This window comes from Glycine max, chromosome 7 (assembly GCF_000004515.6).
Source record: "Glycine max cultivar Williams 82 chromosome 7, Glycine_max_v4.0, whole genome shotgun sequence".
Classification (NCBI taxonomy): Eukaryota; Viridiplantae; Streptophyta; class Magnoliopsida; order Fabales; family Fabaceae; genus Glycine; species Glycine max.
In genome coordinates this window covers 37,702,043-37,729,137 of record NC_038243.2, presented here as the reverse complement: position 1 = coordinate 37,729,137, position 27,095 = coordinate 37,702,043, and the positions used below count along the sequence as shown (strand labels likewise).

General features: G+C 30.9%; 3 protein-coding genes across 3 annotated transcripts; all 3 read right to left on the bottom strand.

Annotated features, from left to right (window-relative positions):
• Positions 1-7,305: 7,305 nt before the first annotated feature.
• Positions 7,306-9,566, bottom strand: LOC100784086 (phospholipase A1-IIgamma). Its single transcript, XM_003528435.4, has 2 exons — positions 8,838-9,566; positions 7,306-8,133 (listed from the first exon to the last, which is right to left on the bottom strand). The coding sequence occupies exons 1-2, from the start codon at positions 9,405-9,407 to the stop codon at positions 7,603-7,605; spliced, it is 1,101 nt and encodes a 366-aa protein (XP_003528483.1). The 5' UTR covers positions 9,408-9,566; the 3' UTR covers positions 7,306-7,602.
• Positions 9,567-11,861: 2,295 nt separating this feature from the next.
• On the bottom strand, positions 11,862-14,224 carry LOC100783553 (phospholipase A1-IIgamma). The gene is made up of 2 exons (XM_003528434.4): positions 13,635-14,224; positions 11,862-12,683 (listed from the first exon to the last, which is right to left on the bottom strand). The coding sequence occupies exons 1-2, from the start codon at positions 14,211-14,213 to the stop codon at positions 12,036-12,038; spliced, it is 1,227 nt and encodes a 408-aa protein (XP_003528482.1). The 5' UTR covers positions 14,214-14,224; the 3' UTR covers positions 11,862-12,035.
• Positions 14,225-22,000: 7,776 nt separating this feature from the next.
• On the bottom strand, positions 22,001-24,914 carry LOC100782473 (phospholipase A1-IIgamma). Its single transcript, XM_003528432.5, is given in 3 exon segments — positions 22,001-22,953; positions 24,280-24,508; positions 24,510-24,914. Coding segments are annotated over 3 exon segments (1,191 nt in total). The 5' UTR covers positions 24,848-24,914; the 3' UTR covers positions 22,001-22,329.
• Between the last annotated feature and the right edge of the window lie 2,181 nt (positions 24,915-27,095).

Genomic DNA, 27,095 nt, shown 5'->3' with positions numbered 1-27,095 from the left:
GAGGATAGTTCAACCTAAGATCAGTTTCGTTTGTCCAAAGACCAATACAATGCCATCATAGCTCTTCTTCAACAAACCAAGGATTCTTCTACTTTTATTAATCACATTCAACATTCTATGGTTAATCAGTCAGGTATTGACCCTTCTCTCTGGATTCTTGACAGTGGTGCCACAGATCACATATGTCCTAATAAATCTTCTTTTTCCTTTCTTAAGAAAATCAAACCAATTCACGTTAGACTTCCTAACAATAGTTTTGTTACTGATTTCTTTGTTGGTGATATTCACTTAGGTGATTTGCTTTTGAAGAATGTTCTGTATGTTCCTAATTTTTCTGTTCACGTAGTTTCCATTTCTAAACTGCTTCATACCATTGATTGCTTAGTTCTTTTTTGTAAATCCTTTTGTCTCATTGTGCAGACCTCCAACTTCAAGATGATTGGAGTAGCTATGCAACACCATGGTCTTTTTCATCTATAGGATTCCAGTGATTTGAAGTCTTTTTCTTTTTCTACAGATTCTTGTATTGTTTTGGACAAAAATTCTACTCCAGATTCTATTGTAAATGCTACTGATAGTTCCATGTTATGGCATTCTAGGCTAGGTCATACCTCAAATAAAGTTTTGCAAGAGCTATGTTCTCAATACAATGAAATTTCATTTGATTCTATTCAGTCTTGTGACATTTGCCATTATGCTAAACAAAAGAAGTTGCCCTTTTCACTTAGTACTACTGTTAGTTCAAAGTTTTTTAACTTAATTCATGTTGATATTTGGGGTCCCTATTTTATTCCTTCTTTTGAAGGTCATAGATATTTTTTAACTGTTGTTGATGACTTCAATAGATTCACTTGGATCTACTTATTAAAGACTAAAGCCGTGGTTAAAGTTGTTCTTCCAAATTTTATACTTTTCATTCAAAATTAGTTTTTAGTTAAATTGAAGAAATTCAGATCAAATAATGATAGGGAAATCTGTTTAACAGATTTTCTCAACTCACATGGCATCTTTCATGAGACCTCTTGCCCTGAGACTCCTCAACATAATGGTATTGCTGAGAGAAAACACCAACATCTTTTAAATGTTGGTCGTGCTTTGTTATTTCAATTTAAACTCCCTATTCATTTTTGGTCTTATGCTATTAGACATGTCGTCTATATTATCAAACGGTTACCATCCTCTTTTTTACCTCATAATAAAACTCCTTTTGAACTTATTTTTGGTTCTAAACCTGATTTCTCAAACCTCAGAACTTTCGATTGCTCGACTTTTGCTCACACTTTGGATTCAGACAGAACTAAGTTTGATAAAAGAGCTTCCAAGTGCATTTTCATTGGTTACAAAACTGGTACAAAAGGTTATCTTCTCTTTAATCTTCATTCTCATTCCTTTCTTGTTTCAAGAAATGTGATTTTCTATGAGAAAGTTTTTCCTTTTGTTGTTGACAACACTGATCATGGAACTTCCGATGGTATTTCTACTGATTTGTCTAATTTTGATTCCCTTGTTGATGTTGATATTTCTACTCAAACTCAAGATTTTCATCAACATTTATCTGATCAGAATCATGTAATAGACCCTTTGTCCATTTCTTCTACTGAATTTTTTTCTCACAATGGTACACTTCCAATCACTGCAAGTCTTGTAAGATTTTCTACTAGACTCAAGAAACCTCCTAGTTATTTTTCTGATTACCACTATGGCAATATTTCTTCTCATTTTGCTTCTACTCATTCTACAACTCCTTATCCTTTGCAATATGTTCTTTCTTATTCTAAATTTTCTACTAATCTAACTTCTTTTTGCATGTCTATATTTGCTCATCCTGAGCCTTATTCCTTCAAAGAGGCCAACAAACTTGACTGCTGGAAAAAAGCTATGATGGCAAAACTGCAGGCTCTTCAGGCTAACAACACTTGGTCTTTGGTTAAACTTCCTTAAGGAAAACCTCTTGTGGGTTGTAGATGGGTTTACAAAGTTAAGCACAAAGCAAATGGTACCTTGGAAAGATATAAAGCTAGGTTGGTAGCTCAGGGTTTCACTCAAACAGAAAGGGTTGATTTCTTTGAAACTTTTTCCCCAATTGCCAAATTGACCTTGTACGATTTCTCTTATCTATTGTTGTTGCAAATAATTGGTTTCTTCAACAGCTTGATGTGGATAATGTTTTTTTACATGGAGACCTTCATGAGAAGGTTTACATGAAACCTCCCCTGGTATGCCCATTTATGATCTTAGTCTTGTATGTAAGTTGCATAAATCTCTGTATGGCCTCAAACAAGCTAGTAGGCAATGGAATCAAAAGTTGACTTCTACCCTTCTTCAACTTGGCTATGTTCAAAGCACTTCAGATTATTCCTTGTTTGTCAAACAAACTCTTTCTTCCTTTACAACATTATTAGTTTATGTTGATGATGTTGTCCTTACTGGAAATAGTCTAGTTGAAATCAATGTAGTCAAATAGCAGCTTCATGATCAATTTCACATAAAATATTTGGGAGATTTAAAGTTTTTCTTGGACTTTGAGGTTGCACGATCTAAGACTGGCTTGATTTTGAATAAGAGAAAGTATTGCTTAGAAATACTTTATGAATTTGGTCTTACTGATTGCAAATCAGCCAATTCTCCTGCCAATGCTTTTGTTAGATTGAACTCTGATGAGGGAGATCTTCTAGAGGATGTCACTTCTTTCAGGAGACTTATTGGAAGACTTCTTTACTTAACCAATACCCGACCAGACATTGCTTTTGTTGTGCAACAAGTTAGTCTGTTCGTTTCCAAGCCTAGAACTCCTCACTTATAGGATACCTTAAGAATTTTGAGATATTTGAAGGGTGCTCTAGGCTTAAGTCTTTTCTATCCTGTTGATAATGACCTGAAGATCCAAGCTTTCTCTGATTTTGATTGGGCTACGTGTCCAGTTAGTCGCATGTCAGTCACTGGCTATTGTGTTTATTTTTTTTGTAATTCCTTGATTTCTTGGAAGGCTAAGAAGCAATCAACAGTTTCCAGGAGCTTTACTGAAGCTGAGTATAGAGTTCTTGCTTCTCTTACCCATGAATTATAATGGCTAAAGTATCTTTGTGATGATCTTCATCTCTCTAGTCCTATTCATTTTTGCACTTTTTCTGATAATGAATCTGCAATTCAGCTTGCAAAGAATCCCTCTTTTCATGAAAGAACAAATATTGTCCACCTTGAGAAGGGATATTAGGATTAGATGATTTCTCTACCATTTGTATTTCCTTTATTTTCTTTTTAGTTTTTTAGTTAATAACTAATTTTGTTAGTTAGTTATTGACTTACATTCTTAGTTAGTTAGTTATCTTCTGAACCATAGCTTTGCTTGTGTTTATAACAATTCTTGTAATGATTTTTTGGTGATTTTTTTTTTATCAATAAGGAGAATTTTCCAGAACTGTTTTTCCCTCTGAATTCAGTTCATGTTTTTTCATAATATATAAAAGAAAAATACAAAACCCTACATGTTTACATTTGTTTCCAGATTTTTCAATTATTTTATTTATTTTTAAACATTTGGTCGATGACTTTCATGTTTTTAGTCAATCCTAATATAATAGAGAAGCTTAATACACTTACCTAAATTTTGTTGTTTACACCACATGAGTGATCACCTAGCTAACACCCTCACTTGTTTGTCTAAAATATTTTCCCAGAGCCTTGAGAATTATATTTAGAAGGGTGATTAAGAAAGTACTACAAAAACGTAAAAGAGTTAACGAATGTCTTGAAAAATATAAGTTAAAATTTAATACAAAAAATTCTATTAGCAAAATAACGATTGAATATATTGACAATGTTAAATATTATGTTTATTTTTTTAATTATTTGATTATGTTCTTATAATCCTCTCCCATAGAAACGAAGTCATTTTTTACGAGTATTAGTTTTCTGTGTAAACAATGTCAAAGAAAGTAGCCTTTGTCTTTATTAATGACATCTAGAACGTCAAGCGTCTTATTATGGCAGGTAAGAAATTGTATACCAATATCCTAGTCAGAAAAGGTTGCCGAGCCCCATAAAAACAGAGACAAGAGTCAAAGAGAACAAAACATTTTCCGCTTTTTTATTTGAGTAAACTATTACTATAATTTTAGTTCCTTAAATTGTTTGAGTAAGACTATTATTTAGCAGGTGGGAATAGGAAGAAAGAATTGCATCATGTTGAAGGAAATTCTCGCATATTCCTTTGTCGATTCATGGATTTTTATATTCTTATTCATAAATAATACAGAGAATTGACGTACGCATGGCTGCCGAGAACGACGTCATTGATTTAGAAAGAAAAAACGATCCTTGAAGTTGCAACCACTTCATTTTTTCTATTAACCACGCTAATCAAATTGCTAATCGTCTTCACATATCTTGTGGCCGATTAAGAGTATTATTGGATACATAATCTTGTGTAGATCCAAGCAAAGCATGGGAAAGTGATTTTGCCAAACTCTAACAAATAGCATAAATGGCACAAGTTTTATGCAAGTAGCAAGCGTGAATAATATTAAATTAAGTTCTTTTTCTTTACTAAGGACAACATTTGATATTATATTTCACTGAGGAACCGTATGTGAGAAACCTCGTATTATAATTACACCCCTCATGGGACGTCTACTATTTTCTTCTGTATGTGGACCGCAATACTCTCCCGTGTTAAGTGAGGTCCATTTTGAAGAAATGAAATTGAAAGAAAAGAAATTTGAGAGGAAAGAAAATATGTATGACGATATTTTTTTATTTGGTTGAAGAAAAAATAGAAGGAAAATTTTAAAAAAAGTTGACTTTAAGGAATAAGAATTTTAATTTTTTTTCCTTTTACTTTTTCTCCAATTTAAATTTCAATTTTTTTTCTCCCTCATTTTTTTTTTCTTTCTATCAAACATGGGGTAAATTTTAGGAATGTCAAAGTTACCCAGATTTTACGGATACCTACAAAAATATCTGCAAACAAAGAGGGTAATGATCCGTATATGGGAGCTAGGTATGGAAACAAGCATTTACCTGCGAATTTATGCAGGTACAGATACTATAAGACACATCCTATCCTGCACATGTCTCTCACACACATGTATGTATTGATAATTGTTTTGCATACTTAGTTTGTTACACTTAAATTACATAATAATTATCTAATTTTTTTCTTTTAATGCTCCTTTTGACCTAAAAAGATAGGAGTTTAGGTTCTTTTGAATTTTTAGTTTAAGAATGCTAAAGTTAGTGAATTTACAGTATTTTGTTTTATTTTGTAGAATTTTAGTACATAAACCAAGGACTGGAAGATGTGTGAAGAATTGAAGCACTATGCTCAATGCGTCAATGCGAGAGGCCAAGGTGGAGAAACACGTGTCAAGTGTCTGGTGGTTTCCTCAAGCCAACTATACGTACATGTGTGCTAAGCACGCATATGCAGACTCAACGCACAATCACTTAAGTCAGTTGTACTATGCATGTGCGCTTAGCTCACACATGTAAGAATAGTGCACAATGATTTTTTGAAAAGCATGGCAATGCAACGTTTTGAGAGGTTTTATAAGGGGTGCATTATTTCATTGGGGAGAGTTCGTCTAGGACATGTTTCTGAAGAAAAAAAATCCACTTTAGGAGCTCTTCATCTTCCATTTTTTCCATTTTCTTTCTTTCATCTTCTTGTTTTGAGTCTCTCGTGACTATGAGAGGCTAACTTACCCATTGTTGGGGACTTGGATACAAAAACTTTGTGATGTAATGATTTTTACTATCTATTTAATGTTATTTCAGTATTATTGCTTCTTTTTTTATGTTTATTGCTTTGTTTATGATTTGATCACTCATATACATGTATGTTATAGGGTTGTAACCATTGAAAATGTTTTTACTCTAAGAACTTGAAGGAACTTCTAAGTAACCCATATCTAGTGTTAATTAGCTTTATTTATGCATCTTTATTCTTAAAGCAAGTTAGTTGGTTTAGTTTTATTAGGGATTAGGAGTGAAATCAAGTGATTTAGGCTCTTTCACATGAGAGATCTTGTTTAAAGTAGTTTAGTTGGTGACTGTAATAGTTGGAATAACTTTAAATGGTGAAAAAAAATCTTAACATTGCATTAAAAGTACTTTTGGTAGGTCAAACACTCGAAACGTCTACAAAATCTACACCAAGTGTCATTTTCCAAATCCAAAGTGTTTGTTTTTCTTGTCTCTTGGATCTTGCTCTCTTTTTAATTATATCCTTTGTTATCATTGAATTTTACAATTTTGTCTTCTAACTATGAAATATAACTGCTTGTAATCCTTCTGTTGCTTAAAATTTGATATATATATATATATATATAAACTTTAATTCCAATCAAAGTTCATATGAACTCGACACTCGGTCTTATCGTTTATTATTATTTTGATGAATTGATACACTTGTCAAAGAGTTAACACATACCATACATATATATATATATATATATATATATATATATTATAAGTCATTTAAGTAAATAATATATATTATATCTATAATTTTTTGTGAAAAATAATTATGTATGATGTTGAAGCTTAATTAAATTTTTTTGTTATAAATTAGAACATTAACTTTAAAAATTGTTATGTTAAATGATTATTTTTGTAATGTGTGTTTATGACTAGAGCTTGGACGAATTAATATTATGTTTATTTATTTTTAATATTATCTGTGGATACTTTTAATGTTATATTTTTTTAAATTTAAAAATATTTTTATAATTTACTTGAAATAATTATTTTGATTAATTAATTAGCTTATTTATTAACTTTATACATAACTAAAGTATGGGTTGCGGGTGCATGCCTCAGTATATAGGTAACCAATAATATATGGGATAAAAATTAAAGTTGCTACCCTTTGGGTAAGAGACCAAGTACAAATTATTTTTTAAAGGTAGGTATAGGATAGGTACTATAAGATCCTATCGAGGCCCTAGCAAGGATCATTCCTTCAAGGATACTACTAACTATTAGTTAATGGGTGCTGTAGATAGGAAAATTTGGGTCTCTTTAGGAAACGGGAAATATTGCATATATGTTATATTAAATACTTATAATGTTTAATTATGTTAAATGAGATTTTCATGAATTCAAGAATGATAATTAAATGACTGTCTTATTTATATTCCTTCTAAATAAAATAATTTTTTATTGATAAATATTAATTTTTTTAACAAATGAGATCAAATTTATGACTTTTTTCATCTTTCATTCTCTCTTAATCTAATTCATCTTATATCTCGGTTTTAATTTAAACAGTGATGATCAATTTGGAAATTCTGACGAGATCAAGAGGACAAATGAATATTCCTTAAATATTTTGATACAAATAGAGCATACAGGTTTTTGGACAATGATCTAAAATGAAAAAAAAAAACGGAGAAACTATATAATATACAAGCAATACTCATTACATTGAAACTTTATTTCACATTACGTCGCCCCCTTACAGAAACATAAACAACTAGCAAAGAGGTCATTAACACACACAACAGAACAAAACATTACTATCCTAATTAAAATGTTTATAAAATTAATTTTTTTTAATCTATAGAAATCAAAGACAATTATAAATTAAGGATTTATAATAATTCAGGCCGCCTGAGCTAGACCTGTTTCAACATGTATGGCCTGAACATCATCATGAATTTGATCCATAATTGGCCAAGTACCATCTGATTTTTTCTCTTTTGTTCCAGCAATTCCGTGCAGGTACACCTCCAAACTATGCGAACTAGCATCACTCTTCAAGAACTCTGATTTTCTAGTGTCGATCACTAACTCTTCCCCCACATGCGTGAAGCCCCAAGGAAAGAGTCTAAACGGAACTTTTGGGACATTATCTTTTTTATTACGAATACGCAATGCTCGCAAGTTCTTATCTTTGTATTCGTTGAAGATCTTCCCAAAGTGAGAGTTTCCAACACGAGGACTAGCGAATAAAAATGCTGTCACTGGACACGCTTTCGAAGGTTGTTGGTCTTTTGATATGTTCCACTTTTGGGCAACTATGTCCAGTGCACTTAAAGTTGCTAGTGCAGCACCTAAGCTGTGCCCAGTCACAGTTATGCTTATTTCTTCGTTCTTATATTCCTCCACAAGTCTTTTAACCTCTTCTTGTACCTACATAGTTGTCATAGTACAAATACTTCTAAAACATTGTCAATACTTCAGAAGAAAATTCAAACAAGCTGGCAGACCCCGAGAACAAATCAACTGAACTGAAGGCTAAGCTTAAAGCCCACCGACAACAACAAAAATAGTTGCTATTAATTTTTGCAAAACAAAAAAGGTTATGTATATTGAAGTTTTAGAAAGTTAAAAAAAAAAAAAAAACTTAACACAGCTCTCTAATTTAAAGTTGAATTTTTTTTTCTTAAAATATGTATCAAGTCTCACTTATCGTTTCATCCATTCTCAATACATAATTATGTAACATTTTTATAAAATACAATACATATGGTCCAATTAAAATAAGTTTTGTAGTACGTGTATACATGTACGCTACCAAAAAAAACACTATTTTACATTGGTTCTGGAACAGTCTTGCTCATATATAACAGATGGGTTAAGTTATGGCCCATGTTGTTCCTATATATAACTTTTAATCCATGAAACGAAGATATTTTAAAAGATTGACTTACCTAATGTTGGATCTGATCTGTAAAGTGTATTTACAAACTTGGGTTGGTGTCTATTTATATCTAGGATGATTGGAGTAAATAGTGACTAACCTTTTATGCATGTAGATGGGTTTTAGGTACCCTATACCTAATATTAATACAATATATTTTATTTTGCTGATTAAAAAGCAAAAATATTGCTACCTGGTTTCTAACACTGGTAAGACCGAATTGTACATCCTCCGGGTTATTTGAGGTGTACATGGAGTAAAAGCCATCGTGTACTTGGAAAGGAGAATCAACAGCAAACATTTCTGGCGCAGGATCCAAATCGAAATTTAAATTATCAACCCATTCAGAGGCCTGAATTGTTCCTCTCCAAGTAACCACTATGTCCCTCCTCCCCAATGCTTCTTTCCCTTCATCAGTGGCAACAGCAACATACCCTATCCAATTTGTTCGCGTGTTCCATTCTTTCTTCGAAAACAAGTTCAAGATACACGCTCTAGGGGCACTGGTTTGGGAAGTTGCATATAGGAACTTGGTCACAACATACTTGAAAGGATTCCCATTTTCCAAACCAACTTTGGAAAAGAAATCACTCATAGGATATCGACAATTCCCATTCTCCGAGTTGAAGGCATCGTATGTTGCCTGAGCAAGTTGTCCATAGTGTAGTATGTAACGGCGAAGGTCTATGTCTAGAGAATCTAGCAGACCTTGCCAGTTACTTTGGCCACTAAGATCTCTCCATTTTCTTGCTATGCTATCCATTTCTTTTCAAATCTATAGGCACGATAAGAATGAAGAGCTAGAAGGCTTGTTTTCTAATTCTATTGGAATTGGATACTCTATATAGACATTAGGTCCTCTTTGAAAAAAGACCTAGTTTTGCAGCATGTCTTATTTTTAATTCATTCATACTAGTGTTGAACTTTTTTAAATGTTTAAACGCGTTAGCTACTGGCGAAGAAGCTGGTATATAAGGATTTACCACGAATGGACTCGGTCTTTTTCTTAAATTATGGTTCGTATATAAATTATGTTTTTGTTCAAGTTTTTTTAACCACGTGAAACTTATTTAAGCTTTCATGCTTTAAAAAAAACAGCTCACAATATCATTGGTTTGATTAACAAGATTGAATCTTTTTTAAACAATACTGTTGTAGTTTACAAGTTAAAAACTTGATGTGTAGGCTGAAAAAATATATGATAACTTTTGGGGTAACTTTTAATCCTACCACAAATTAAAGTGTCGTATACTCAAAAGAAACCAAATCTAACATAATAGTTAATGCTGCGTTTGGCAAATCATTTTAATTAACTTATAGTTTAATTAAAAAAAAAGTGTATGATAAACAGACTTGCATGATCACCAACTCATAAAGTCATAATGTTTTATCATACACTAGTTAAGGTAATGTTTGAGTTTGAAATACACACCATCCTCCCTGTAACCCTTGTCGCATGCAAACATCAATCCATTGGAAATTACAAGCAATTCTGCATTAAGATTAACGTCCCCATAAAAGCCATGAAGCCACTGACTCATTGCATCCCTTATCAACTCACCAGAACCCTGGTGTTATAAAGAACCTGTAACTTTTTTTTTTCACTTTTAGCATCAATACATGAAATCTATTATTTAGTACATCATTTAACATATTATTTATTTTAGGTATCAAAAAGCCTGACAACTTCCTAATTCCAAAGGACCAATTATTGAAAAAATTAAGGTCATTTTTTAATAGTATTATTCTCCGTAAACAATTTCATTGAAAGTACGTAGCCTTTGTCTTTATTAATGACATCTAGAACGTCAAGCATCCTATGGTAGGTGATAAATGGCATATTCAGCGAGTAGCAAAAACAGACAAGAGTCAAAGAGAACAAAATAAATTTCACTTTTTTATTTGAGTAAACTTTAATTTTAGTTCTTCAAATTGTGGGATAAACATAATAGTTCCTGAAATTAAAAAAATATATATGACACATGAAGATGGTTCTAGATAAACTGTGAAAGGTCAAAGCACTACTTTAAGCAACAAGCAACATCCAGAGACCTTGGATCACTGGATGTGTCCAAAAATGTTATTAATTAGAATCCTTAGGGTTATGCAACAAATTATGAAGATGGTGTTTCCACATCAGATACTGGAATCAAGCATGCCATCATACCAAAAGTGGTTTTTTATTTTTTATTTTCTTTCTCCCACGCGAACATATAACACGACTTTATTCATTATTCAGTAAAACAAGAATGGTAGGTCGTGTAGCAGATAATAACCCGACTTTTCTGAGGACAACTTTTGATATTATATTTTCATTGGCGAGGATTAAGGCCGTAGTGGTAATTAAAGAGACGATGAGTTGATTCGAGATGTGATTAGAGCCTAGAGCTTATCCACGTGACCAAGTTAATTAGATATAACTAAACTGTGGATTGAAGTATTGTGAATCGCAAATTATGGATATTATGTTAATTAGATGGCATTTCTTTTTATTATGAGTATGATGGCCGCTGAAGTCTGTATTGGAAGCAAAACTGACTATATTTTTCGAGCTATGCTGAGTGTTTGGAATCATGCATAAACATCTGATTGTTATGTATTATTGTAATTATTTTTCCATTCTTATCTATAAGATGTAATTAATTTTTTTTTTATTAACAATAATCATAATCATTTGAAGTTTAATCATACTTAAAAGGTGTTTCATTCTTCTCTAAGAATGTACTGTAAACTAAATTACACTTATTGGATGTCAACAAATTTTTTTATATCTTACTATAAGATTTCATTTTATCTATTTTATGCATTAATTATTTTTTGACTAAAATATTCTTATTTATTTTAATATATAAGTAAATGCCACTTTAAAAAATCACTTTCTATTTCCTCCCAAAATTGGAGAAGATGAATAGGATCTCATTAATGTTAAGGAAAAATTTGAAGAAAAATTAATTTAATATTGATATCTAAATTAACTAATTTTTTTAATAAGTATAACTTAATTAATTATCTCTTATAATTAGGGACGAAAAATATAAGATTAATTCTATACGTGTATGTTCGTATGCTTGATAAGAACGGCATCATCTACTTTTTATGTCCCATTTTACTAGTGAATATGTATGTTGCTATTATATTTTTTATACAAACAGTGCACATAGGGTTTACAACAAATTTCAGAGAAAGATAAAATGAAGGAGAGATATCATATAGGGTTTACAAATACTTGTTTCATTGAAACTTTATTTCACATCACATCACCCCTTAAAAAACATAGACATATGTTTGTGTGTGGGTACGTATTAGAGTAACAACACTAGCAAAGAGGTTATTAGCACACAGAACAGAACAACATAATACACTCAATCTTTAATATTGTTTATAAATCAACCTATAATCTAGCGTGTAAGAATAGAATACCATCCTTGTTATGATCCATAAGCTTCCAAGTACCATCCTTTTGTTGAACCATACCCTTGTTCTCGTGAACCCTCCATGCCACGGGACAATGATATTCATCTTTCAAAGCATCCTTGCTCTTGTTCAGAAGCGCAATATCACGAAGACTCTCATCCAAATCGAATATTTCTCCATTTTTCCCTTGTGTTCCAGCAACTCCGTGCAAGTAAACCTCCAAGTTATGAGCACTGACCTCCTTCTTCAAGTACTTTGATTTCGTAGTGTCGATCACCAACTCTTCCCCCACATCCGAAAATCCATCCAGAAAAAACAAATGCTTAAGTGGAAGTTTTGGAACAACATCTGTTTCATTGCGAATACGCAATGCTCGCAGATGCTTGTGCCCAGTGAAGATCTTCGCAAAGTGAGAGTTTCCAACACGAGGACTAGCGAATACAAATGTTGTGACTGAACATGCTTTCTCAGGCTGGTCTTTCGGTATGTTCAACCCTTTGGCAACTATGTCCACTGCATTTATAGTCGCTAGTGCAGCACCCAAGCTGTGCCCTATCACAGTTATGCTAATTTCTTCATTCTTTCTATTATATTCCTCCACAAGTCTTCTAACCTCCTCCAGGACCTATGTTTTTAAAATTTGAAACATGATTATGTAACATTTCCAATGCTGATCTTAGGATCCATGGCAATTATATATTTATAGAGAGAGAAAAAAGAAGTCTATGGGCTAACAGTGCATGTAAACATTTTTTTATACTATTTTCTATTAAGAAATCTTCATATAATATATTTTTTTTTTTTTAAAAAAAACTACTTTTATATAAGAGTAAATTACTAGACTTTTCCTGATATTTTTACTTACTACACTTAACATTCCTCTGTTTTGTAATTCCAAAAAAAACCTAATCTATTGCTTTGTACAACACTGGACACCCCTCCCCTCTTGCACTTTGTGTTTTTTTGCATTGCATGTGGCATCCCTCTGTTATTTTTTATTTATTTATGTTAGTTTATAATGTCAAGTAACAATATTGATTGAAAACGTAATAAGCAGGTTAATAACTCATTAATTATCATATCATTAAATAGTCTGATGGAATAATTACATGTAATTTTTTTTTGTCAGCTATGTTTTTAATTACTTATCAAATTATTAAATATATGTTATCAATTATTTTAAACATATGAGAAATTAAAAACACAATTTACCCTAAAGAAATATATATAACACGGAATACAACATCATTAGTGAATAGTGTTACTTGAAAGCATGGACTATAACAAAAAAAATATTGGATGCAATTTGAAAAAATACAAACGAGACAATAAATTAAAATATTTTTTTATAAGATTAGAATGAAAAAGTATCAGGTGTAATAAATAAAAGTCTCAAGGGACTCTATGTATTTTTTTTTTTTTTGGAAAGCTGAGTCTATGTAATGTAGTTTCATATAATGATATATGATTTATTCACAATCACTTTCAGTGCTACGACCATTACACTCATTTATATTAGTAAATTGTAAGCTCTTATAACACATAGAGTTGACATATAGACTTCATTAGATGTTACCTGATGTCTAACGCATGTATCATTGAATTCTGAACCTGGTTTATTTGAGGTGTAAACGGAGTAAAAACCATGGTGTACTTTGGCACGAGCATCATCAAATATCAGTGGCGCAGAATCCAAATGGAAATGTAAATCTTGAACCCATTCTGCGGCATTAATTGTTCCTCTCCAAGCAACCACTATGTCCCTCCTCCCTAATGCTGCTTTCCCTTCATCAGTGGCCACAGCAACATACCCTATCCAATTTGATTCCTGGCTCCAAGCATCCTTGTTAAAAGACTTCAAGATAAAGGATTCAGAGGCACCAGCTTTGCAAGTTGCATATAGGAACTTAGTCACAACATACTTGAAACAATTCCCATTTTCCAAACCAACCTTGGAAAAGAAATCACTCATCGCATATCTACTGTTTCCAGCACACTTAGATGCCTTTTCTGTGTTGAAAGCATCATATGCAGCTTGAGCAAGTTGTCCATAGTGTATTATGTAACGACGAAGGTCTGTGTCTAGAGGGTCTAGCAGACCTTTCCAGTTACTTTGGCCACTTAGATCTCTCCATTTTCTTGCTATGGTATCCATTACTTTTTCAAATCTATAGGCAGGATATATTAAGTATGAGGAGTAGGCTTGTTTTATTACTATTGGATACTCTATACGTATACACGTCTCCAATTAATGAACTTATATAGACTTCGGGTCCTCTTCAAAACAAGACCTTGTTTTGCTATGGTCTTATTTTTAATTCATTCATACTAATGTTCTTCCTTGTTAATGAAGTCGTCTTGGTCTTTCTTAATTTGCTAAAATAAATGTTCTAATGTCGGTGGTCCTTGACTATCATCTATTTATAGTCCTAACCAATGTTTATACTTTATACAACATGTATTCAAATTTTACAATTTTAAAAAAATAATAATAACATCTAGTTATGCATCATATAAAAATTAACAAGAATCATGATAACTCAAACCACCAAATAATTTCTCCTCGTTAAAGGCAATGCTGGCAAGGATTTACCATGAATTGTCTCTGATTTTTTTTAAGAAGTTATTCCAATAAATAATCTGAAATATTGAAAAATCTAATATAAGAATCTTTCTTTATTGCTTGTAAGATTTATTTTCACATCATTTTCACCATTTTTATAAAAAAAAATTTCAAAACATAATTTGGGTCACATAATCAGTTTTCATGTAAGTGAATCTGATAAAAAAAATTGCATTTTGAATTAGACAAAAAATAGTTTAAAATTATGTCTCAAAATCGAAAACAGTCATTATTTTAGAAGAACTATTTTAACTCATTTTAAAAATATAAAAGATTAAATTAAATTTTTTAAAAGATAAGGAATTAAATTAAATATTATAAAAAATACTACCTTTAGTCCTAATTATAAGGTCTACTTAATTAATTTATCAAGATTAAAGATTTTGGTTAATTTAGTTGAAAACATTAAATTTATCTTAAATTAATTTTTATTTTAAAACTATCCATGTAAACAAAACTAACAAACATTAGTAGATTACATTTCTTTCATTGTCATGCCATTCTATAATTAACTTTAATGAAGAAATTTTTGTGAAAAAATTAAAGTTTAAATATGTTTTTGATCTTTGTAAGTTAATAATTTTTCACTTTTGGTCCTTGTTAGTTCATTTCTTTTAATTTTAATCTCTGTAAGTTTACATTTTTTTCAATTTTTATCTCTTATTTTTCTTATTTTTAGTCCTTGTAAGTTTCAATTGTTCTAATTTTGATTCCAGTAAACACGCATTTATAGAAATTAAAAATAAAAAATTAGACTTTTAAAGAGGCCAAACTTAAAAAAGTGTCAATTTACATAGAATAAAGTTAGAAAAATAAAGTTATAGGAATAAAAAATGAAGAAACATTAACTTAGGAAATAAAAAACATATTCAAGTTAAAAATTAATGTATGAGATATTTTAAATTGAAACATATAAGTTATAACATACCATTTTACTTTGGACCTTATAATAAAAACATGAAATAATATAAAGAACTAAACATATACTTTATTACTTTATTCGTACGTTAATATCACTATAAATTAAGATTCCATACAAATTATCCAAACTCTACCACTAAACCGACCTTAATGGGTTAAAAGGGTCAATTCTAACCCAATAGAAAACGGTACTCAATTTAATCAAGTGGTTTAATTTAAAATGAGCATTTTTAACAAAATTTAAACAGACATAAAATAAAATCAAATGGATTCCCTTAAAAAAAACTAATATACAAAATCCTAAATGCTCATAGTTTTATTTCATTTTTCATTTTTTTTTACATTTTCTCGATGGCTTTAATGGTTCGGGTCAGTCCTAATTAATAGAGAAACTAATTATTACTTACCTGTATTTTGTTGTTTACTCTGCCTGAGTTATCACCTTTCCTTGTTTATTTAAAATATTTTTCCTTGAGAACTATATTTAGCAAGATGATGGAGAATAAAAATAATACAAAAAGATAGAGTTTTATTAACGAATGTCTTAAACAATAGTACAAGTTAAAAATTAAAATATAAATTTTTTGGTAAAATTTTGATTGAGTGTATTGAGATATATTAATCTGCTATTTTAAAAGAAGTTGCCGAGGAGATTCTCAGAAAAGACTAGAGTCACAGAGAAAAAACACAATTTTCACCTTTTTATTTTTTAATTTGTTATTGAAGATAACTAAATGAATTATAAAAAATGTCAAATATTTATATATTGTATACAATTAACGTTATCATTAATTTAAGAATTACAAGTGGTCATTTATTATAAACACAGTTGTACTGGGATGTGACAAATTTAAGTTTTGACTGCAATTAACATATGATTCAGTTTAAAGTTTCATTGGTTTGACCAATCCGATTAAATAATTTTCAAGCGTGGTTGGTTGTTATGGTTCAATTTATACCAATATTTTTAAATTTGGACCCACAATTAAACCGATGAAAACACTACTTTAAAGTTTAATGATTCAATTATGGTCAAACCAATATTAATAAAGTAATAATAATAATACATAAAATAAAAATAAAAATATAATACCATAACTTTATATTACTAAAAGCAAAAATGAAATATAATTTTATAAGTTCTTACATTCAAAAAGAAATAAAAAAGGTTCAAATCAAATATAATATAATAATTTAGTCTGAGTTTTAACAATGTACATCAATATTTAATAACAATAATTAGTTTACATTTAGAATAAAAAAGAAAATGACAAATAATTTAGGTTGATTTTTATATTTATTATTAAACATTTTTTACTAACATGTTAACAGTTTTTTTTTTCGACTTTAGACCATTTTTTTATCGTTTTTATTGTTTTTTTTTTCTTTTTACCTTTTCCGATTCTTTGGCCAGCTTTTTGACCAGCTTTTCTCTAAGTGGATTCTGGGATTTATAGGACTGATCACTTGATCATTTCTTAGTTTTTTAGTCTAACTTACCGGAGTCAAGGTTTCAAAATATGGTTTATACATTAAAAACTTGTAAAAAGATGAGGAATAACTTTTTTTTTTTATAGTAAAAGAAGACAAAATTATAAATTTGACCCCCCAGTCTATCTCCAGTTTTGGATTTGGTCCCTCGGTACTTTAATTCACGAATTTGTTCTTCCTATTTTATAAAATCATGCAATATTGGTCCCCCGGGCCATAATTAGATGTTGACCATTAACAAGTAATGTTGACTGCCACGTGTCACGTTTTTATTGAATGATGACCGCCACATGTCATATTCTGATTGGATGTCAACTCCATGAAAGATGAAATACGTTGTTATTTTCATTAACCAATCAGAACATGACACGTGACAGTCATCATCCAATAAGAACGTGACACGTGGCAGTCAACATCACTTGTTAACGGTCAACATCCAACTATGGTCTGAGAGATCAACATTGCATGATTTTACAAAATAGGAGGATCAAATTCGTGAATTAAATTACTGGAGGACCAAATTCGAAACTAAAGATAAATTAGGGGACCAAAATGCAATTTTGTCATAAAAGAGGGATAACTTTTTTGGGGCAACATTTAATTCTCCCATTAATGTTGTATACTCAAAGGAAACGAAACCTAAAATATAAAGTTAGTACTTGATCAGATTGAGTTTACCAATCATATTAGTTTTTATATTTGCTTAATTAAAATAAGTACATTTAATAAACAGTTTTTCTAAGACACTAGTTAAAGTATCCTTTGAATTTAATTATAACTTATGGTTTTTTTTAATGAACCTAGGATATTCTTTAGTTGGAAGCTAACTTAATTTTGCATAATAAATATTTTTTCATACACATGGATTTGAGAATCAAACATTTGATCACGTGTTTAAAGAATAAATTAAATATTTTTTGTCACTAAATATTTGTATTAACTTACTCATTATTGTTAATTCCCCGCACTTGTGAATCCTCCACTAATGGTGTTGAAGCCATTTAACTTATGTTTTTTTGTGTCTTTAACTTCTCTCTAATTTCATGGTTCATTTAGGTTTTAAAAATCGATCTCCTACTTCCTCCCTCAAATTTGCCCCTCATGTTCTCATACTTCCAAGGTATCCTTATCAATTTTCCTCGTTAGTGTATAACAACTATCGATATCATATCTAAAGCATTGATAAACGTACATCATTTTTACTATCATTACCGATGAACTTTTAAACAGTTGAGTCAAAAGCCTAGTATTAAATATCTTATTTCTATTGGTATTAAGAAGGGTGATTTTTCAATAATCTTTGGTTCCTTCTTTATTGTGATTCCTTTTCCTTCCCCGTATGGAGGAACCCTTCTTACTATTAGATCCGACAAGTCCCATGACTGAGCTATAGTGTATGGCTTTCGAGCCTTTTCTTCATGATTCATAATACTTATTCTCCTTTTCTTCTTAATTATTTTGACGACATAACTTCCTCAACTTCAATGTGCAAGGCCACTCGAGATTTAATTCCACCCATGTTACGACTCTCCTGTGCACTAGGGACTCACTGAATTGGCCTGCTCGTTAGCCCTTTGTGATGAACACCTTTTTATCGGGCTCTTCCATTTGCACCCTAACGCGTTGAAACACCCTTAGATAGTCCTTTAAGCTTTTCTTGGGATGTTGTTGAATATCAAAGAGGAAAACCATTATCATCTTTTTACTTATATTAGTTGTAAACTGAATCACAAATTTCTTCGAGAAAGGCTCGAAGCTAATGATTGCTCGAAAAGGAATTTTTGTAAATCAATTTTGTTTTTGTTGCTAGGTCATACTTAGGGTTAAGAGACCTAGGTAGCTCAAAAGCATTTAAGTGAGTATGCATAATTTTTCCTTAAGTAAAATGTTGGGTTACATACCCTCAACTATATTAGGTTGAGTCTCGATATTTCAGAAATGGCCTCTCATATCTGATCCAATTGTCATCCAGAGATTCTTGGGTATGCACCGACCCCAAATGTCATTACATGAAGCATTAAGATTTTAATGTAGAAGGATTCACTTTTATTCCTTATGAAACTCTTAAATTAGTTTAGTTAACGAAGACACATATAATTAGTATTTTTTGTGAATACAAACATGTCATATAAATATCACCCATGAAAGATACTCAAGTTCCAAAACATAAAGGTAGTTGTGCCCTAATGCTACATCATCAAACATCATAAACAAATCTCTAAGAAATCTCAAGGATTCCACTAAGGGAATAAATACAATATAAATCCATGAATATATATATATATATATATATATATATATATATATATATATATATGAACCCTAAGTAGGTCCCCACTAAGACAAAACATAAATAAAAGGTCAAAGATCGAATCTTGTCCCCAAGTCCACCACAAAGTCCATATCAATCACGAGTGACATGCTCCTCAAAAGCTACATCATAATCTTTTCCTGTGTCAAATGGCAGGATCATCACAATTCAACAGAAAATGCAAGAGTAAACTCATTTTATAAGAAAACAACATATAAGAGAAATATAGGATCACCATGTTAAAAGAGATATATAGAAATCTTCCATTTTTCCAACAACCATGGACTAATATTACTTCTCAAGTAACACATATCATTCTCAAGCCACAATTATCAATGCACATGTCTAATTATCATGTTATGCCATGCTGACTCTTTATTTCCAGAAGATTTTACCTTTTGAGTTTAACTCAAGTACATCTCTTAACATAATCGCACTTTATGATTTGATCATTCAAGGAGACTCGAGTTAACCCTGTGAAGGAAGTGTGATTTTATCGAAAATAGATGAGTATGGGTGGTGGTTTACCTTGATAAGGCTGCAATGATCTTAACCTACATAGGGACTTGTCCACTCATCCATTATATAAGTTCATTCAGTGTTAGCCACCACAACAACCTCTTATACTAGGTTGAGGGTCTTCTTGGCACCCCTAACTTACATGCCTACTCACATCCAATGTCATTCATCAACTCATGTATGTTGTGATCATACATTATATCACATCATCAATACATTCATCAATCGTCATCAATATAATTCATTTCATCAACAATTCAATCCATCACCAACTCATCATGCATATCTCATTCAACATATAATCAATTCATTATTCACATCTTGTTCAATTCATCATCAATTCATCATTCATATCATTCTCACCAATCATGAACTCTCACATAGTTCATCTAAACATCATGAAACTTTTCATAAGAAAATTTCCCATAATATCCAACACTAATGTCAACATTTGAATGTGAATTACATGATAATAACAAGACATATCAACTTCATTCATTCCATTTAAGGTTCACATACACTTCTAGAAGCATTTAAGATTGGAATTCAAATGAAATGCACAAAACAAAACTTGGCAGTCACCCACGCTTAAGCACGACTTACCATGCATTTAAGAATGGTATTTTTTTCTCCTTTCTATTAGCTTGCGCTTAAGCGCCAACTTCCAATAGCTAGCTCCCTTGTCTCGCAAAAGTGTCACCTTGGGTGTGCTTAAGTGTGACAGGTCTGCAAGTTTGTGTGTTTGCTGACAAATCTCCTCTAATGGATCCCAAATTGAATTTCAACTCAAATCTTTCATTTCCAAACATGAACATCGAATTAAAACACATTTAAGGAACCAAAAACAATTATTCAACACATAAAACATAAGATTAAAGATAGTTTAAGCTTTCCTTACCTATCAAACTCAATGAATTAGCTTTGAGATGAAAAAGAGGAATAAAGGAGGAGACTTTAGGTCCAAGATGAAAATTTTCTCTCACTCCTACAACAATTCCGCATCATCCACATCACCCCAAAATCAACAGAAAACACATTAAAACCTTGAAAATGAACATTTTTTATGAAGTTTTGAAGAGTAACTATGGAGGAAACGAAAATGGAAAATGAGAGGGAAAAGAGAATGGTCTCTTACCATTGAAATTAGTCCAATTTCAAAAAAGAAATTAAGCAACAAGGTCCTTTGTGCTGTGCAAGGGAATCAAAGCTTTAAATTCTCCAATGGAGGGTTTTCTTGGAGAGAAAGAAGAGAATGAAATAAGCATGGGTGTTTTGTTTCAGCTTTGGAATACAAGTAACAGTCTATGACTCTTCTGCTTCTCTCTCTATTTGCACCTCACTATTTCCTAAATTCACCGACTTCATTCCTACAACTCAAGGCTCATTCATTTCAACCCAAACACTCTAGGACTTACTATTTACACCTAAAACAAGGTTTTTCGCATATGTAAATATAAACATACATACAAGCACTACACAACATCATCTCATAATAATTAATAAATTATAAAGCTTAAATTAAAATTAATTCCTCTTGTAATTTAATTAAATCACTTGTAAAAACAATTACGAAAACATAATCTTACAAGGCGTGCCCTCAGAGTGGTGGTATCAAGAATATTTATCATGGCCTTGTGACATGGCTAGAGGGCAGTGTCAACGATTAACTTGCACGGGAGTTGGTTGGAAACTGAATCGACAATGCCAGAGACCATGATTGTAGCCTCAAAATCTCCTAAGGGAAAGGTTGGAAACCTTTTGGGGTGCCCATGTCCCTTATGTTGCCTTGTCTTCGTCTAGGTTCGATTTTAACATCTTTATCTAGTGTAACAAGACTTCATTTTGTTCTCATAGTTTAGCCGGTACATTCATCATCAGCTATAAAGGACTATGATTCCTTCTTCGCCTTAGTGCGAATTTGAGCGACTCCTTATCATCACCATGCTTCTTAAAAACAATAAAGGATGACGAGAATCGTTTCATCGAAGATCCCATAGTGGACACCAAAATGCTTTAGTCAAAATTGAGTCCTAGGTGATAAGCCAATCTCAAAATTGAGTTCTTTGTTACCTCTGTTGCAGCCATGGGAAATGCTCAAGTCCATAGGGTATGGTTCACAAAATTAGGTAGGATATTCGCCACACCATTACTAAAAGGTAGCAATTTAGGGAGTTCATGCTTAGTCAAGGTGTTAATGCAGAGCCTAACATTGGCCCAGACCAGAGAAGGTGAAATATACAAAACAATACATGTTTCATTGAAACTTTTATATCACATCACATCACCCTTTACGAACATAAACATATGTTTGGGCGTATGCATATTAAAGTAACAAGTAGCAAATAGGTTATTAGCACAGAACATAAACAAAACAAAACAATCCTTAACATGGTTCATGAAAACAACTTATAAGTTGGAGTGTATAGACTCCATATCGTCGTGAACTTGATCCACAATCTTCCAACTACCATCTGATTGTTGAACCATACCCTTGTTCTCCTGAACCCTCCACGCCACGGGAACAAGATACTCATCTTTCAAAGCATCCATGCTCTTGTTCACAAGTGCAATGTCACGATTCACCTCCAAATTGAACCCTCCCTTCTCCCCTTGTGTTCCAGCAACTCCATGCAAGTAAGCCTCCAAGTTATGCGCACTGACACCGCTCTTCAAGTACTTTGATTTTCTTGTGTCGATCACCAGTTCCTCTCCAACATCCGAAAAGCCCAGAAAAGGAGTAATTGGGACAATATCTGTTACGTTACGAATTCGCAATGAGCGCAAATCTTTGTATCCATTGAAGGTTTCTTCGAAGCTGGAGTCTCCAACACGAGGGCAAGCGTATGCAAATGCTGTGACTGGAAATGCTTTCTGTGGTTGGTTTTTTGGTATGTTCAAGCCTTGAGCAGCTATGTCCACTGCATTTAGGGTTGCTAATGCAGCACCTAAGCTGTGCCCTGTTACACTTATGCTAATTTCTTCATTCTTGCTAGTGTATTCCTCCACGAGTCTTCCAACCTCGCCAAGGACCTACATAATTTTTTCATCATACATATAATTTAAAACAGTTGTCAGAACTAGCTAGAAATACTTGAAAAAGAACATTGAAACATGGTTATGTAAAGTTTTCATAATACACAATGTTTATCATCTGATTAAAATAAGTGCTATATAGCTAGATTGAGAAGTAATGCGTGTAGGCAGAATTTCCATATAAGGAAGGGGTTAAGGCGCATATAATGCTTTTGATCTCTATATTTGTAATAACTTTTTTTTAGTTCCTGTCATTTAAAACATCTCATTTTAGTTTATATAGTTACAACTGATTTTATTCTTTTATTCTTGTTGTCTAAGTTTCGATTAACGTCATTTGAAGAAACATAAATGGCATTAGTTGAAACTTTATGGCTTTTAGCTACACTTGAACTTGCTTATCCATTTTTCTTAATTTTGTTCATATTTCTCCAAACCGCATTAGTCAAAACTTGATGGTCAGAATTAGAAAGGTTTAAAAAATTACAACTATAAGAAACAAAATATAATACTTTACACTATAAGAATCAAAAGAAAAAGTTATTATAACTGTAAAAACTAAAATGGTAATTAAATCTAAAACAATTTATACAACAATACTTTTCTTTCTTGATTTTACTCTATTATAATATTGATGGCATCTTTTCTTAATCTTTCTCTTATTTCCTTCTTTTTTTTCTCTTTCGGTTATGTTGTAAAATATATTGTACGGATGTAATATTTCCCTTTAAAATATATTTAAGGAGAAATAAAATAATAAAATTTAACATAGTTTAGTTAACTATTTCTTAAATCGTATTTTTTTAAAATTGAAATAATAACTCACTACAAGTAAGAATATATGTTATAAAACCTTTAATAAGGACAAGGGAAAGTATTTTTTTTAATACACACCTACCTACTTTTTCAAATAGTATTTTAACAAAGTACATTTTAAACATATTTTAAGGAAATCAAAGCCATAAGTTATTAAAATACTCTGTTTGCAAAATAAATTAAATTGATATATAGTTGGCAAATAATGCTTATAAGAAACATAGTTGACTTATACAATTCTTTAAAAAAAAATAGGGAAAGTCAAAGGTCCGTACTCGTCCCCCCTTAGATCCATATCATTAAACATTAAAAAAAAACATGGTATAAGATTTGGTTTTCTTAAATAATAAGCTCTCAATTAGAATCTTGTAGATAAAAAAAATATAATTAAGATGAAAGAATTCTTCTAAAGATAACTATTATCAGATTTTTGAATGGAGATTAATTATTGAATTGGATATTTTATATGAATAAGATGGTAAAAAAAAAACATTTAACAAATGTTACCTGATTTCTAGCACTGGTATCAGTGAATTTCGAACCCGGGTTACTCGAGGTGTAAAGTGAATAAAAACCATGGTGCACTTGAGCAGAAGAATCACCACCAAAAATCTCAGGCGCAAGATCCAAATGGAAATGAAAATCCTTAACCCATTCCGCAGCCTGAATGGTTCCTCTCCAAGCAACCACTATGTCCCTCCTCCCCAACGCTTCTTTCCCTGCATCAGTGGCCACAGTTCGATTGCTTGCTCCACGAGTCCTTCGAAAAGGACTTGAGCAGAAACGCTTCTGCGTCGCTGGCTTTGGAAGTTGCGTAGAGGAACTTCTTCACGTCGTATCTGAAAGGGTTTCCGTTTTCCAAACCTACTTTGGAAAAGAAATCTTTCTTAGGGTATCGGCTGTTGCCGGCATACTTTGATGTTTTTTCTGAGTTGAAAGCATCATATGTAGCTTGAGCAAGTTGTCCGTAGTGTATTATGTAAGGGCGAAGATCAATGTCTAGAGGATCTAGCAGACCTTTCCAGTTGCTTCTGCCACTGAGGTCTCTCCATTTTCTTGCTATGTTACCTGCCATCTACTTTTTTTTCAAACCTAGCTATGATAAGTGATTAAGATGAGTAGGTTTTGTTTACAACTCTATTGCATGCTGACCTATATATATATGAATGAACTTACATTTAGCTCCTCTTTAAAAAATGAGGACCTTGTTCACCTTGTCTTATTTTAATTCATTCACGCTACTGTCTGTTTGATTCGTTGTTAAGTGAATTTTTTTCCCTAAAATATATATGTTTATGATCTTTAATTAAATACCTGACTGATTTTTATGCTTGATTTTTAATAATTTTTAAAAAGACTATAATATGGTATGAAAAATATTTTTCAAATATAAAATTTTTTTAATTTATCAAAAATTAAAAAAAAAAGTATCAACAATCAAAATAAAGTATTATTTTATTAAAAATTTAATGTAATGGAAAAATTTATGTGAGAACAACCAAAAAATTCAAGTATTTATTAGAGATGAAAATATATTTAATTTTTTTATGTTAAAATAAAGAAAGAATAAGTTATTGATAAAAGTATTTTTTTTACTAACAGTATATATCATCATTACACTATTAAATAAATGATTAATGTCTTAGAGAAATGCTAGAAAGTTTTAAACACATTGAAACTTATTAAAAATGATAAAATTTTATGATTTTCACATTATATTTAATAATAGTTCTCATTAGATTTTATAATTTTTAATAAATTTTAATCAATCATAAAAATTAAAAAATATGTTTAAGAAAGCATGTTTTTAGTGCTTTTCTTGAGTCTAACCATAATGCATTATTACTTACGGTGTAAAAAATTTATACTATCCTCTAATAAAAAAATTACCGATATATGACTTTTAAGGTTATAATTTAATTGTAAAAATTACTAAGCAAGCATACAAGTAATTTTTTTATTAAACAATAACATAGAACTGTTTTACAACTGTTACTATCTGTCTATTTTCTCGAATAGATATTCAAACGCACTACTTGTGATGTTGGTAAGAAGACGTCTAATGGACTTGGTCTTTTCTTAAATGATGGTTTATTTGTCTTGATCTGATTCATTACGCAATACTTGCGAGAAGCTGGTGGTAAGGATTTGCCTCAAATGGACTTAGTCTTTTCTTAAATTATGGTTTCGATCTAATTAGAAATACTTGTTGAAGTTCTTCTTTTAGTACCTAAAAAAAAAGTATTCAAACAGAACTACAATAATCATGAATTGAACTCTTTTAAAATAAAGTATTCTTTTGAGAAATAAAAGTGTGAGTTATTATAATTTTCTTATTAAAAGTTATATTAACATTATCAGTGCAAATTAAGAAAGTGGTCAATATATATTTTTATCTATAAAATATTATACAACAAAATCTGCTTAAGAGGCATGCATCTAATAATATTTATATAGGGTTTTAATTCCTTTACTTTTGTCATATTTTCTAACTTTGAAATATTTATTACTAATAAGTGTTAAAAAAATGTGTTACTTTCATACAATATCTTTGCAACAAGATAAAAAATATATCTCCCAAACATCTTAAACTATCCTCATTTTATCTTTATCTATCTATTAATTTAATCTTTTTAATCGCGTATTTGTTTTAATCAATCATCTTTTATTTCTTTTTCTAAATTAAATTTCAATGGTTTTTTTTAAATATCAGTGGTAAAAATAATTTTAGATCATAATTTAATTTATTTATCATAAACCTAAAATACAATTATATACTCAAAAGTGTTTATTTATTTTGAATTTAATTATCTATAATTTATATATTTAAAAATATTTATTTATTATAAATTATAATTGCATGAGAATAAATATTTATATCGTGCAATGAATAATTAAAACAGTAATATGTTGAAAAATCAAGTTCAGGGTTTTCATAATTTTTTAATGAATTAAATTCAAACTTTAAATTTAACTCGTATGAATAACTAAGTTAAACTTATATTATTATTTTTCAAATCATTATGACTTATTACTTGGTTCTACTCCTTCCAGTCCTTGTGGATAAGCTTGATGTTCTCACTATATTATATTAAGTTTCTACCCACAGGCTGTCCTAACTCCTAATTTACAGAAACATAATATAATAAGAGTTTTTATTTAATAAATATTTTAATTAATTATATACTAATACATCCTAAATAAGTAACAGGGACTGCTAGCTGCAATAACGTGTGTCGATGAAGAATGGATATTGTTGGATGCCTGCTACATTAGAATCGCCTATGGCGTTGAACGCTTATTTAATATGAATTTTATAATAA

Excerpts from the sequence above, each read along its gene's own strand:
- LOC100783553 (XM_003528434.4), bottom strand. The coding sequence starts at position 14,213 with ATGGATACCATAGCAAGAAAATGGAGAGATCTAAGTGGCCAAAGTAAC. Across the intron at positions 12,684-13,634 it reads ATACATGCGTTAGACATCAG|GTCCTGGAGGAGGTTAGAAG; the intron begins GTAACATCTAAT and ends TTAAAAACATAG.
- LOC100784086 (XM_003528435.4), bottom strand. The coding sequence starts at position 9,407 with ATGGATAGCATAGCAAGAAAATGGAGAGATCTTAGTGGCCAAAGTAAC. Across the intron at positions 8,134-8,837 it reads TTACCAGTGTTAGAAACCAG|GTACAAGAAGAGGTTAAAAG; the intron begins GTAGCAATATTT and ends ACAACTATGTAG.